The sequence below is a fragment of the Leopardus geoffroyi genome, chromosome B3, assembly GCF_018350155.1.
Source record: "Leopardus geoffroyi isolate Oge1 chromosome B3, O.geoffroyi_Oge1_pat1.0, whole genome shotgun sequence".
In the NCBI taxonomy this organism is placed as follows: domain Eukaryota; kingdom Metazoa; phylum Chordata; class Mammalia; order Carnivora; family Felidae; genus Leopardus; species Leopardus geoffroyi.
In genome coordinates, this window is record NC_059337.1 from 144693911 (window position 1) to 144707505 (window position 13595).

Sequence of the window (13595 nt, forward strand, 5' to 3'; positions counted from 1 at the left end):
ATGTAGATCCTCAGCTGTGAGGGCAGTGCCAGAGTATTTTCCAAAGTGGTCAAACTGGTTCACACTGCTACCAATAAAATGCAAACTTTATCTGCTTCATGTCCTTGCCAGTAATTGCTTTCGTGGGACTTCTACATTTCAGACCGTCCAGCGAGTTCAGCACTGTTCTCATGCCAAGGAATTTTGCTATTTTTGTTAAGTGTGATAGTGTATTGTGGTTCTATAAAAAATGTGTCCATATTTTTAAAAAGTTGTGTATTGGGGCGTATATCTGGCTCAGCTGGAAGAGCATGCGACTTGATCTCTCAGGGTCGTGAGTTCAAGCCCCGTGTTGGGTGCAGAGGTTACTTATATAAAACATTAAAAAGATGCATATTATGTATATGTGGGGATGAGATAACTGGGATTTACTTAAATTCTTGAGCACAATGTAAAGCACATTTTGGGATCAACTGGCCAGATTGGAACAGACACAGATTATTGTTTAAATGTTGAATTTACTGTTCTGTGGTTATGTAAGAGAATAATACACCTACTCTTTGAAGATACAGGCCAAGGATTTAAGAGTACGGAGGCATAATTATGACACTCTCCAATGGTTCAGAAAAGAAATTACATATATACATACAAGTTTGTTTTTATCATTAAAAATAGCCTGTAATTCCTATACCCATCACGTGGGTATAACAACTATTAAAATTTTGCTTTCATGTCCTTTTTCTATGCTTCTGTGCACTCTGGTTTTAAGCACAAATAGGTCATATTGTAAATAATAGTTTTTCAACTTTAATTTTCTGATAATTAAACATTAGACTGAGTTTTGATCCCTGAATAATATCCCATCATATAGCTCAGTTTACTTCACCATGTCTTCATTCTTGAATGTTTCTATTTTTTCAATTTTCCCCTACTATAAATAACAAATGAGTAAGCAGGAATTTATAATGTCCTTTTCCAGTAGAAAAGAAAGCCTTCCTTGATTCTGCAGATCAGGTTTCCCAGTTAAGTGTGTTCAGAGTTCTTTTTCTCTGACGCCTATGACAATTGGAGTTAATTATTTGTGTCATTATTTCTCACCTCCAGACTGAGCTCTCTGAAGGCCGACTGTTTTCATCTTAACTGTATCAGCAGCACTGGGCACACAGTCGGCCTGAAAGATGCATTGAATCAGTGGAGAAGGGTTGAATGTAAAATAGAATAATTAAATATAAAATACCACCTTTCTGCCGCCTGCTTTGAAAACTCCCAGTTTCTTTAACTGGATGAAAGTTCCCCCACCCCTACCCTCACCCCCCAAGATTCAGGCGTTGGAAGTGGTAGGATTTACAGCTTTGGCGGAAAAACCTGCCCACTCCCAACAAACATGCCATTCTCCCCCGCCCCCCCATTCTCACTACAGCACTGTGCAGTTTAGCCTCCATTTTCAGGGCTCCGGAAACCTGGGCCCACAGAGGGGAAGCGACCTTGCACCAGGTCGTGCTCCTGCGCACTTCCTAGAACCCAGCCTCCCTCTGTGTTTCCCTTGGCCTGTTCATCTCACTTAGAGATCCCTCTTTTGTGTGCCCTTGTACGCAGTGGGTTGTACTGAGGGAGGGACCATTGTAAGTACAGGGCGGCGGAGGCAGGGTTAAACATAGGCCCCTATGACTCAAGGCTTGTAGACAAGCTGTAAGGAGTCACTAGGATTTGCGGGCTCGTAAAACCCTTCTTCTGACCACCTCCGCCTTTCCCTGCCCATAACTCCTCTGCAGGAGGTGGGCCTGAAATCAGTAATTTAGAAGAGAATCACTTTGTATAGTCACTGAAAGGAAATATTTTTGCATGATTGAAATTCACAACTCACAAATTCTCAAACCTCCTTTTATATAGTAATAATATAAAGAAGCACATTTCTTCCTATGTCTGTGGTCCTGATAGTGTCTGATCTTTTTAATACCCAAACTTAAAGATTTTGTGCTTGTTGAAGTGCTTTTTATCACATTAAAATGAAGAATGTTACCACACTCATGTTCTTTACCTTAATATAATGCTCTAATTCACCAATTCTCAAAGTCATCTGGGGGCATTGTAAAAGCAAACCAGAACATCTAGAGTATAGTCGGTTCTTTCCTTGATCAGGTGTGTTCACTTCCTCAGAACTCACCGAGCTGTGCCCTTATACGTGTGCCTTTTCTCTACGCCCATCATGCTTCCTAAAACCGATGTATACATCCACACACATACGTATACCCACATAAACACACATACGTGCAAACACATGTATGTGTACAAAAGAGGGCGGAGCGCAAGAGTTAGTACTTCAGAGAAGTTTCTTGGCTGGTTCTCCTGGGTCAGGGCTAGGAACCACTGGCCTGGCGGACATACAGCTCTAATGGGGCTGGAGGACTGGGTTTCTCTCCATAAACTGCTTCTGTGGCTCCAGAGTGCAGTCTGCCGCGAATGGAAACTCACAGGTGCTTATGAAGGAATTCATTTCAGTAAGATTTTGCTTTTGTGTATTTTGGCTCCTCTGCTGCCTTGTGAAGGGTTAGAACCGGACGTCATCTCTTACGCTTTTGTCCGACAGATGAAATGGGTTTAGCTTGTAAGCTCCTAACGGAAAGCAAGGACAGAGGGCTCCACTGTTGCCAGCTACGAGCTTGTGAGTGAATCCGTAGTGTCTCTTTGCCCCTCTTCTGTCCGGGAATGTTGCCTTTAGTTAAGACAGAGGCAGACCTCGTCTTGGGCATTGTTCCTTCTGCTCATACTGTACAAAGGAAAACACCTAAGAGAGCAAGTGAAGTTATTTTGAGTGCACAGGTGCCTGCTTAGGGACATGGTCGTCAGGCAGGTTGACTTGCTGGGAGAGATGCATGAGAATAGTGGGTCGCTGGACTGATTTATTCTTCACCGTAGGCTTTGGGCATTTTTAAGGGAAAGGTGGTTATTGTTGTAATTACAGCCAGACGTCATTCTAGTGACGATCCATTTTGAAAACACAAGAGATCCTATCTGTATGGTTCTGGAAGGCACACAAGTGTATGAGAACTGGAGTAAAGGTGGAGGCGTGGACTTCCCTTTTCCTATTGCAAGTTTTTGTTGGTTTTGTTTTGTTTAGAGAGAGCGAGCACATGCTCCAGGAGGGGAGAAGGGCCAAGGAAGAGAGGGAGAACCCTTAAGCAGGCTCCGTGCTCAGCATGAGGTCTGACACGGAGCTTGATCCGGTGACCCTGGGGTCACGACCTGAGCCGAAATCCAGAGTTGGACGCTCACCCGACTGAGCCACCCAGGTGGCTCTTATTGGCTAAGTTATTTTTTTAATGCAGCACACAAAATGTTAAATTTAACATGAAAAATTTTTAATTACTCATAAAATGTTTGCCCTGGAGCCACTTTTAAGACCATAGTAGTCAATCCACTCTTCTGCTGATGAGGAAAAAAGGAGTAGAATTTATCTGCAGTCATACAAAGTTGATACTGGTTGGAGGGGGAATATAGAGGGAGAGATTAGGTAGGAATAGGTGCCAGAAACTGAATTTAAGTAAGTGTGGTTTGGTGGGGTATTTATATATATATTTATATGTTATGATGATGATGATGATTATATTTATATATATGTTAATGTTTACTTTTGAGAGAGAACGAGTGGGGGAGGAGCAGACAGAAAGGGACAGAGGCTCTGAAGTGGGCTCTATGCTGACAGTAGAGAGAGCCCCATGTGGGGCTCGAACTCATGAACTGTGAGATCGTGACCGGAACGAAGTTGGATGCTCTACCAGCCGAGCCACCCAGGCGCCCCAGTGTTTATGTACTCCTTTCCACTTGATCAGATTGTCTGTGAGACTGAGTTGGATTTTGTAGTATTTACTAGAGTGTTGGGGGGATGGCGCTTCCTCTGTAAAGTGGGATTTTAACAAAAGTGCATTTTACTACTGTGCACCCACCCTCACCCCCGCCATGCCCCGCGGGATCATTGGGATGTTAACTGTAGTAATATCTGTGCCCACCAGGTGGCATAATTGCTTTACTTAAATGATTTAAGCTCTTTTTGATTCTCTGTTAGTGATAACTCATTTCTTATTTTAATAATAAAAGGAGATGCCACGATATGAAAAAAATTTTGGCATGCTCAGTTTGAGTTATGCGAGAGAAACTGGTGCCACGTTTCCTTTGTAGTACGAATGCTGCTGCAAATGTTACGATGATAACATTTTTTTCGAACTGTATTTAAGGTTATAGCTTTGTCCTCAACCCACCTTATGGTGTCAGCCTCTCGCTCCAAATAGCATATGCAAGATCACAAGGTGTCCTGAGTCTGCAGTGTCCAGAGGAGGAAGGAGTGGGTGAGCTCAGGTGACCGTGGCAACTTTCTTCTGCATTCTTCCCTTTTTTGCAGCTGAGTTCGAGACTCCCGCTAATGGTACTAAGGACATTTAGTTCGTCGGCTTGAAACCTGAATATAGAAAACAAGTGAGGCCTCCGACAAGGCAGCCATTTGCCCGTTACCCTCACTTTCCATCGCTTCCTTCATCGACCACAGTTTGATTTTCTTAACTCCACTCAAGCGACATGGACTAGGTTGGCTTGCCTGGCTCAGTTCTCTGTACCGTGGAGTGCCCTTCTCTCTCTGTGTCCTTTACTCAGGAGATGGGATAGCCTATAGAGGTTTAACATCACAGGTGCTGTGGTCACACACTCTGTGTGTATGTACGTCTTGTTTCTGCTGTTTACCAGCTGTGTGACCTTGGCCAAATGACTTCTCTGAGCTTCAGTTTCTTTCTTTAGGAATGGGACTGATAATGGAATTATTGGAGAGGATTAAAAAGAATCCTTTAGGGGGGGCGCCTGGGTGGCTCAGTCGGTTGGGCGTCCGACTTCGGCTCAGGTCATGATCTCGCGGTCCGTGAGCTCAAGCCCCGCGTCGGGCTCTGTGCTGACATCTCGGAGCCTGGAGCCTGCTTCAGATCCTGTGTCTCCCTCTCTCTCTGGCCCTCCCCCCACTCGCGCTCTGTCTCTTCTCTGTCTCAAAAATAAACAAACATTAAAAAAAATTTTTTTAAAAAGAATCCCTTAAAGAATTTTAGAACAGTGGCTGGCACATAGTAAAGTCTCAAATATTAGCTACTGTTATTAATCAGTATAGCTATTGAATCTTTAGGAAGCTTGTCTTGATTTAACATCATTATCATCATTATTTACTGATTGCTTTGGATCCCATGCTAGTCTACATCTGTACTGTTATTTATGTATTTCTGTTCTCTGTTACTTGTGTTGTTTCAAGCTACCTCAGGAAATCAGTTCATTTTTCTTCTGTATTTTGGCCTGCTTTTCTGTACACAGTAAGGGTAGTTCAAGAAATGTTTGAGTAGGCTTTAGGAATTTTGTAAATTTTCCTGATGAATCTCACACACATTCTACCTTTAAGTGATGTTGCCCCAGAACATAACTCCTTTACCTGTACTTTCTGTAATGCTAAATTCTTGTCAGAGAAGCCAATGGTTTGTACAGTCTGTGCACTTTTTTTTTAAATTTTTTGTAATGTTTATTTATTTTTGAGAGAGAGAGAGACAGTGTAAGCAGGGAGGGGCAGAGAGAGAGGAAGACACAGAATCTGAAGCAGGCTCCAGGCTCCGAGCTGTCAGCACAGAGCCCGATGCGGGGCTCGAACCCACGAACCGTGAGATCATGACCTGAGCTGAAGTCGGATGCTTAACCGACTGAGCCACCCAGTTGCCCTCCCGTATGTGCACTTGTTAAAGAATCGAAGTGATACGTATCTTTATCCATCATAATTTAAGATTAGACATTTCTCCTTGGTTGTTTCCATAGGAATATTCAAGTTTTTTTTTTTTTTTTTTAATTTTTTTTTTTTCAACGTTTATTTATTTTTGGGACAGAGAGAGACAGAGCATGAACGGGGGAGGGGCAGAGAGAGAGGGAGACACAGAGTCGGAAACAGGCTCCAGGCTCCGAGCCATCAGCCCAGAGCCTGACGCGGGGCTCGAACTCCCGGACCGCGAGATCGTGACCCGGCTGAAGTCGGACGCTTAACCGACTGCGCCACCCAGGCGCCCCATGTTTTTAAAATATTGTACTTACACAACGATAGAATGGTTTTTATTTTTTTTTTTTAAACATTTTTTTTTTCAACATTTATTTATTTTTGGGACAGAGAGAGACAGAGCATGAACAGGGGAGGGGCAGAGAGAGAGGGAGACACAGAATCGGAAACAGGCTCCAGGCTCTGAGCCATCAGCCCAGAGCCCGATGCGGGGCTCGAACTCACGGACCGCGAGATCGTGACCTGGCTGAAGTCGGACGCCTAACCGACTGCGCCACCCAGGCGCCCCGCTGATAGAATGGTTTTTAAAGGAGAGAACGCCAAGTAACCGATCTTTCTGCTTAGAATGTCCGGTCAGCTTCTTCTTGCACCCAGATGACTGCCTGGTTCTGTCCCCCGTGCAGTGGGGAAGGCTGGTGGGTGCGAATGACCGGGTCCTTGCCAACATCCTGGCATTTCCTTAAGCCACATGGACTTTGGGCATCGTCCTAATCACAGCATACTTAATGACCCTCGCCTGCCTGCAGTGGCTCCTCACCTCCAGATTGGGACGGACTCTGGTTAACCTTTAATTTACTAGAGATGAAATCAAGATTACTGTTGCCAGAGATGAGAAGGTACTGGAAAAGTCCCTGGGAACCCCGTGTTCGTTGTTTTAGAGCCTTTTGCCTCCCTTCCTGATTCATCCTTCATCCACCACCTAACGTATCCGGTCATCCTTTGTTTTCATGAAGGCATTTGGGAGTGGATTTTATCGTCTTAGGTTGCAAGCTTATTTTTGTTTTTAAGGAAAGCATGTGGGAGGTTTTGAACATGCACACTTTACCTTTTCATCATGCCCTACCAGCAGCTGCTGGCACGTTCTGGAAAGGAGCAGGGTAGGTGGTAGAGAAGATATTGGGGACTCTAGAAACTGGTGGGTAGCCCTTGTCCCCCTGACCGTGAAAGGGAGCAAGAGCTGAGGACCCTGTGCGTACAGTAGGGAGGCAGTGAGAGACAAGGCCGTCGGCAGCATCCGTTGTGCGCGCACACGGCCCTGTTCTGGATTAAGTCCGGTCTTCAGCATTCTGGGAGGACTTCCTGCTCTGCTGGGGTTTTCAGTTCGGTGCTGACGCAGCTTTCCTGGTGAGAGCTGCTTCCTGGGAAGGTCAGGAGAGTGGCTAGAGGTACCGCGGTCGAAACCGTAGCGCTCACCGGGCGTCAGGCACCACTGCCTGTGAACTCCTTTTGTCCAGAGACAGCCAAGACTGGACCTGCATCTCTCTCACCACACACCTGACCTGTGCTGCCTTTTCACTTGCTGGGAAAGAACCTTTCTCTCCTGTGACATCATTCACATGAAAGCACCCCAGCATTCTTTTGGCAAATTGTTTATCCAGTCTTTGTTGGACTTTGGGGACATGAAAAGAGTGAACGGTTGTATTTTTGCTGGTGGGTATCAGATGGTAATTCTTTTGCAAGTTGCAAGGCTCCCCATCTATTGACTTATTTTGTCACGCCTTCACCTCACCTAGTAGAGATACCAAGTGACTTCCCCCTAAGTGGCTCTGATTAAGTCCTTTCTTCCTTTGTTTTAGATTTGAGTCCTCAGAGGAGTCTACAAGGAAATCTAAAAGAGGTGTGATCTTAAAGGTTACTTATTAACAACACTTTACTGTTTGCAGCACAGAAAATGTTCTGTCCAAACTTGCCTGCAACGCTCAGAATCCACTGGTCAATTTTACTGTTCCTGCCACCAGCTGATTTTTCTGTTAAAAAACAAAGCAGATGAAAATACCAAAGTAGTATCCAAAGAATGCTTTGTTTTCCTTGTAATTTTTGAGCTAAATCCCGTTGGAGACCTGGGGAGACAGGTTTACTGGCCCTGTTACTGACGGAGCAGAAAAGACTGGAGCAGATAGCATCTGCCCCCGAGAACGGTGGGCAGGGCAGGCTACTGGGACAGCGCACAGCCCCGCGGGGCCTGCCCCCTGCCCTGCCCAGACACCTGGTGCGCGGATTTGCTCGCAGATCACATGCCTGGGCGGTGGCTGTGCACGCACCACGCGTCCCTCATCCAGCGAAGGTAATGATAGTGTCTGGACGTTTGTACGCTTGTGGAGTTGAGCTTGTAGAGCGCAAGTTTCGGGTTCATTTGTCGGATGTCTATGAAAAGGAACCACCCTTCCAGCAGACCCTCTCTGGGGTTGACCCTCAGTTCACTGCAGATTGTTTTTCCCTCTTCCCCGTACACAGCCTTGGCTTGAACACATCTCATTACTTAGTTTTATCACCCGACCTGCAGTCTTTCCGCCGGGGTCCCGTGTGAGCCGTGCAGCCTCACCATGCATCAGCATTGTTTTAAAGAATCTTAGGGCATTTTCCTCTTAGTTGGCATAATCCACCCTATTGTGACATAATAAGCAAGGGAAACACTTTGGAATAATTCCTCCCCATTTTTCAGACCACCGGTTCCAACTTTTGTGACAAACCAGGGTCATTTAGTTTGTCATTCGCCGACTCGCGGGTAAATAGGAATCTCACCACGGTTGACCCTTGAACACCTTGAGGCGCCCAACACCCTGTGAGGTAAAAAAAAAAAAAAAAAAAAATCCACGTACAAGTTTTGACTCCCCAGAAACTTAACTGCTGATAGCCTGCTGTTGATCAGAAGCCTTGCTGATGACATAAGTAGCCAACACACGTTGTTGTGTGTGTTATATGTGACACGTACTGCATTCTTCCAGTGAAGGAAGCCAGAGAAAAGCCAGTGTTATTAAGAAAATACTTTGACAGCACTGGACTGCAGAAGATTCTCGTAAAAGTGGACCCGCGTAGTTCACACCCGAGTTCAAGGGTCCGCTCTATATGTTCTGAGTGAAATCGCTGTCTGTTTGTATGGACTTTCAATATTTAAAAAGGAAATGGAAAACTAGTGCTCGGTATTGAAACTAATACTGAGTGGCACTATGTGTAGTCACTGTTTGAACGACATCGACTTTTTCTTCTGTCAGTGGAAAAGCTTTTCCTCTAGTGTTAGAATACCTGTTCATAAAAGAGTTTGAATTCGCTTTCAGAATTGATTTCTTTTTTGTAAATTGGCTACCAGTTGTGCCACAATCAGGTAAGATGGTTGTGGGGTCATTGACTAGCATTCTGAGCCTGGGAGGCTCTGACTTTGATCAGGCTTCTGTTAACTCGCTGTGTTAACAGTGGGCAAGTGAACCAACCGCTCCAGCCTGTTTCCTCAGCTCTGAAGTGTGGTCATTGCACCTGGAGAGAGAGACTGGGGGTGGGGGGGGGGGGGGGTGGGGGGGGGGGGTGGGGGATGGCCTGGGGAAAGAATTCTGTTTGTTTCAGACTGTTCTGTGCTATTTGATTTTTTTTGTTGTTGTTGTTATTTTTGTACTTTACCAAAAACAAAACAAAGCAAAAAACTTATATAGGAATGTAACGAAGTGTTATTGATTAGTAGTCTCTTTTTTTTTTTTTTTTTTCCTGGAAGGAAGGCTAGAAAATGTAGAGAGGAAATAACTTTGGGGATGGCAACTTCCCCTGGATATCGAGTCAGTTTTCCTTGGCGTTACCTTAGTGCTTGAAAAACTGGCACTTGTCACCTTGTGTTGGAGTTTGAGAGCAGATAGCAGGCACTGGTTCATGTAATTCATCTCTTAGATTTTTTAGTATAGAGATAAGTTGTTTGTTTTTCAAACTCAGCGGAGACTAAAAACAAACCCCAATTTAATATTTCTTCTTATTTCTTTTGATTATCTTTCAGGGTACCAATGTGATATTTGTTTATCATAGAAAATTTAAGTAGAACTAAGTTTAAAAAGAAGAATCATGATCTCTCCCATCCATAGATGGGGTATGTTAAGTACCGTTAATATTAGAGTATATTTTTAGGCATTCCTTTGTAGGATTTCTATGTGTAAGATCCATGATGGGATCATATTATATATGATTCTGTTTTGTTACTGTCTGTTCTTTATTTTTTTCTTGCACATGGCAGGCCTGAAATATATATATATAATTCTAGTGCTCATGTACTGTGGTTTCCTGTCCCTCAGTGTGTTTACTGGCCTCTTGTCTTGTTTTTCAGTAGATGAATACATTGCCATTGCTAAAGAGAAGCATGGGTACAACATGGAACAGGTATTGTCGTGGTTTTCTTTTGTTGTTAAAATGGGTTTCTAATTGGGAATGCGAGCTAAGCTGGTGTAGCCACTCTGGAAAACAGTATGGAGGTTCCTCAAAAAAGTAAAAATAGAACTACCCTAAGACCCAGCAATTGCACTACTCGACATTTATCCATGGGATACAGGTGTGCTGTTTCGAAGGGGCACACGCACCCCCATGTTTATAGCAGCCCTATCGACAATAGCCAAAGTATAGAAAGAGCCAAAATGTTCACCAGCAGATGAATGGATAAAGAAGATGTGGTGTGTGTGTGTGTGTGTGTGTGTGTTAGTATTACTCAGCAATCAAAAAGAGTGAAATCTTGCCATTTTGCAACTACGTGGATGGAACTAGAAGCTATTATGCTAAGCGAAATCAGAGAAAGATAAATATATGACTTCACTCGTATGAGGACTTCAAGAGACAAAACAGATGGACATAAGGGATGGGAAACAAAAATAATATAAAACCGGGGTGGGGGGAGGTTGACAAAGCAAAAGAGACTCATAAATATGGAGAACAAACAGAGGGTTGCTGGAGGGGTTGTGGGAGGGGGGATGGGACAAACGGGTAAGGGGCACTAAGGAATCTACTCCTGAAATCATTGTTGCACTATATGCTAACTAATTTGGATGTAAATTAAAAAAATAAAATTTAAAAAAAATAATAAAAAATAAATGTTTTTTTTTAAATGGTTTTTATAGCCGACCTGTTAAATTGTGTTCTGTGTGTTAAGTAGCCATGCAATTTTTTGGTGGTCACTAGCAAATTAAACAAGGCCCTGGTCCCCTTTTTATTGCTTGAGATGAGTATTAGAGGGCCCTTTGATTTAAAAGGCACCTGTTTTTCTGCAGGTTGGTAGTATTTAGAGCTTAATACTTCCCTATTTGAATATGTGGTTTGTCATTTGTGTGATGGGTTTTATCCTGACTCCGAGTGACATGTCTCACTCAGACCCACAGTGTTTTCATATTAACTGTTTTGAATCAGTTCCAAGTTGTAATATTTGACTAAGGTTTTCTTTTAAAAATTGTTTGGAAGCTATTAGAAATCTACGAGATTAATTTTTCCCCAAAAGTATGATGATAATCTTTTTTTTTTTTTTAACGTTTATTCATTTTTGAGAGAGAGCACAGGCAGGGGAGGGGCAGAGAGAGAGGGAGACACAGAATCTGAAGCAGGCTCCAGGCTCCGAGCCGTCAGCACAGAGCCCGACATGGGGCTCGAACCCACAAACTGCGAGATCATGACCTGAGCCAAAGTCGGATGCTCAGCTGACTGAGCCACCCAGGCGCCCCTTGATGATAACCTTATTTCAGCTTATTTCTAACTCCTATTTTATTATTTTTTTAATTTTTTTTTTAACGTTTATTTATTTTTGAGACAGAGACAGAGCATGAACGGGGGAGGGTCAGAGAAAGAGGGAGACACAGAATGTGAAACAGGCTCCAGGCTCTGAGCCATCAGCCCAGAGCCCGACGCGGGGCTCGAACTCACGGACTGCGAGATCGTGACCTGAGCCGAAGTCGGACGCTCAACCGACTGAGCCACCCAGGCACCCTTCTAACTCCTGTTTTAAAAATCAGCATATTAATTTGGATTGGTGCTTTCCTTGGCATTGATCTAGATTTTACAGCCTGTAAGTTGCAAGCTTTTATCCTCATGATTGAGGGTACCACTGAGTTATGTTATATAGACTTAAACTCTTTGTTTTAGCCTTGGCCATGCTTTTAATTATTTCAGCTTGGTAGAATTTGTTAGAAAAGCTGGTTATAGTAGGATAGTACCAGAATCTTTAAAAGCAAGAGGTATATCCCTTTTCTTTTTCTAAACCCTACTCGTGAATTTCACGAAGTTGCTCAGAACATCACCAACTTTTGAAGATTTTATTATTATTTATTTATTTTTAAAGTTTATTTATTTTGAGAGAGAGCACGAGCACAAGCAGGGGAGGGGCAGAGAGAGAATGAGAGAAAATCCCAAGCAGGCTGTGCACCATCAGTGCAGAAATCAGAGTCAGATGCTTAACCAGTTGAGCCACCGAGGAGCCCCTGAAGATTTTTTTTTTTTTTTCTCCCAACGTTTTTATTTATTTTTGGGACAGAGAGAGACAGAGCATGAACGGGGGAGGGGCAGAGAGAGAGGGAGACACAGAATCGGAAACAGGCTCCAGGCTCTGAGCCATCAGCCCAGAGCCCGACGCGGGGCTCGAACTCACGGACCGCGAGATCGTGACCTGGCTGAAGTCGGACGCTTAACTGACTGCGCCACCCAGGCGCCCCGCCCCTGAAGATTTTAAGTAATGTCTGCATTCATCATGGGGCTCGAACTCATGACCTCGAGATCCAAGAGTCGCATACTCCACCAACTGAGCCAGTCTGACATCACCAGTTTTTAATTCTATTTAGAAAGTGTAAAAGTCATTAGGTGATTGGTAAATATACCTAGATGAATTTTTAAGGATTCTGGTCTTCGAAATTCTGATTGGTCTCACTTGGGAGTTACCAGGAAAAAAATTGCTGAATTATCTCTCATTTCCAATTTGTCACCCATTTGAATATTTTCTCCCTTCTGGGTTACCAAAAAACAAAACAAAAAAAAACAACAAAGAAAACCCTCTTTATATTTGAGTTTTTTCAGGAAAAGAGTAACAAAACAATTAAGTGCATTTATAAATTACTTTGTCCTTTCTTACACAGAGGCATTCGAGTGTGGCTTTTAAGAGCACAGATTCCAAAGGCACCTGGGTGGCTCAGTCGGTTAAGCAGCCGACTCTTGGTGTTGGCTCAGGTCATGATCTCGTGGTTCGTGGGTTCGAGCCCCACAACGGGCTCTGCGCCGACAATGCGGGGCCCACTTGGAACTCTCTCTCTCTCCCCCTCTCTCTCTTTCTGCCCCTTCCCCACTTGTACGCATGCTCGCTCTCAAAAATAAATAAATAAAGAGCACCAAGTCTAGGGCCACACTGCTTCTGCCACCTACCAGCCCTGGACCGTTGGCAAGGACTTAATTCTCAGGGCCCCCGTGTTCTCATCTGAGAGGTGAGCACAGCGGAGCGTGTCTCGCGGGAGTGCGCACGCATCGGCCGCGCAGCAGCGTTTCCCGGGCTGCAGGGGCGTGCGTGCTCTTCTTTTGCCAGCCTCATTTCCATTTTAATGTTTCGCTCACGTCTTTGGTCTAAAATTTCACTGATACTATTTTTCTAGGCTCTTGGGATGCTCTTTTGGCATAAGCATAATATTGAAAAGTCATTGGCTGATTTGCCCAACTTTACCCCCTTCCCAGATGAGTGGACTGTGGAAGATAAAGTCTTGTTTGAGCAAGCCTTTAGTTTTCATGGGAAAACTTTTCATAGAATCCAACAAATGGTAAGTAGATGAAACCACTGATTCTTCTT

At 44.0% G+C, this 13595-nt stretch overlaps 1 protein-coding gene across 2 annotated transcripts in view; it reads left to right on the forward strand.

The window, feature by feature from the left end:
- RCOR1 (REST corepressor 1) overlaps positions 1 to 13595 on the forward strand; it is a 130789-nt gene that overhangs the window by 94620 nt on the left and 22574 nt on the right. For both annotated transcript variants that reach the window (XM_045448311.1, XM_045448312.1), the window contains 2 exons: positions 10122 to 10174; positions 13405 to 13566. In XM_045448311.1, coding sequence (XP_045304267.1) covers positions 10122 to 10174; positions 13405 to 13566 — 215 coding nt within the window. The remainder of the gene's footprint in view (positions 1 to 10121; positions 10175 to 13404; positions 13567 to 13595) is intronic.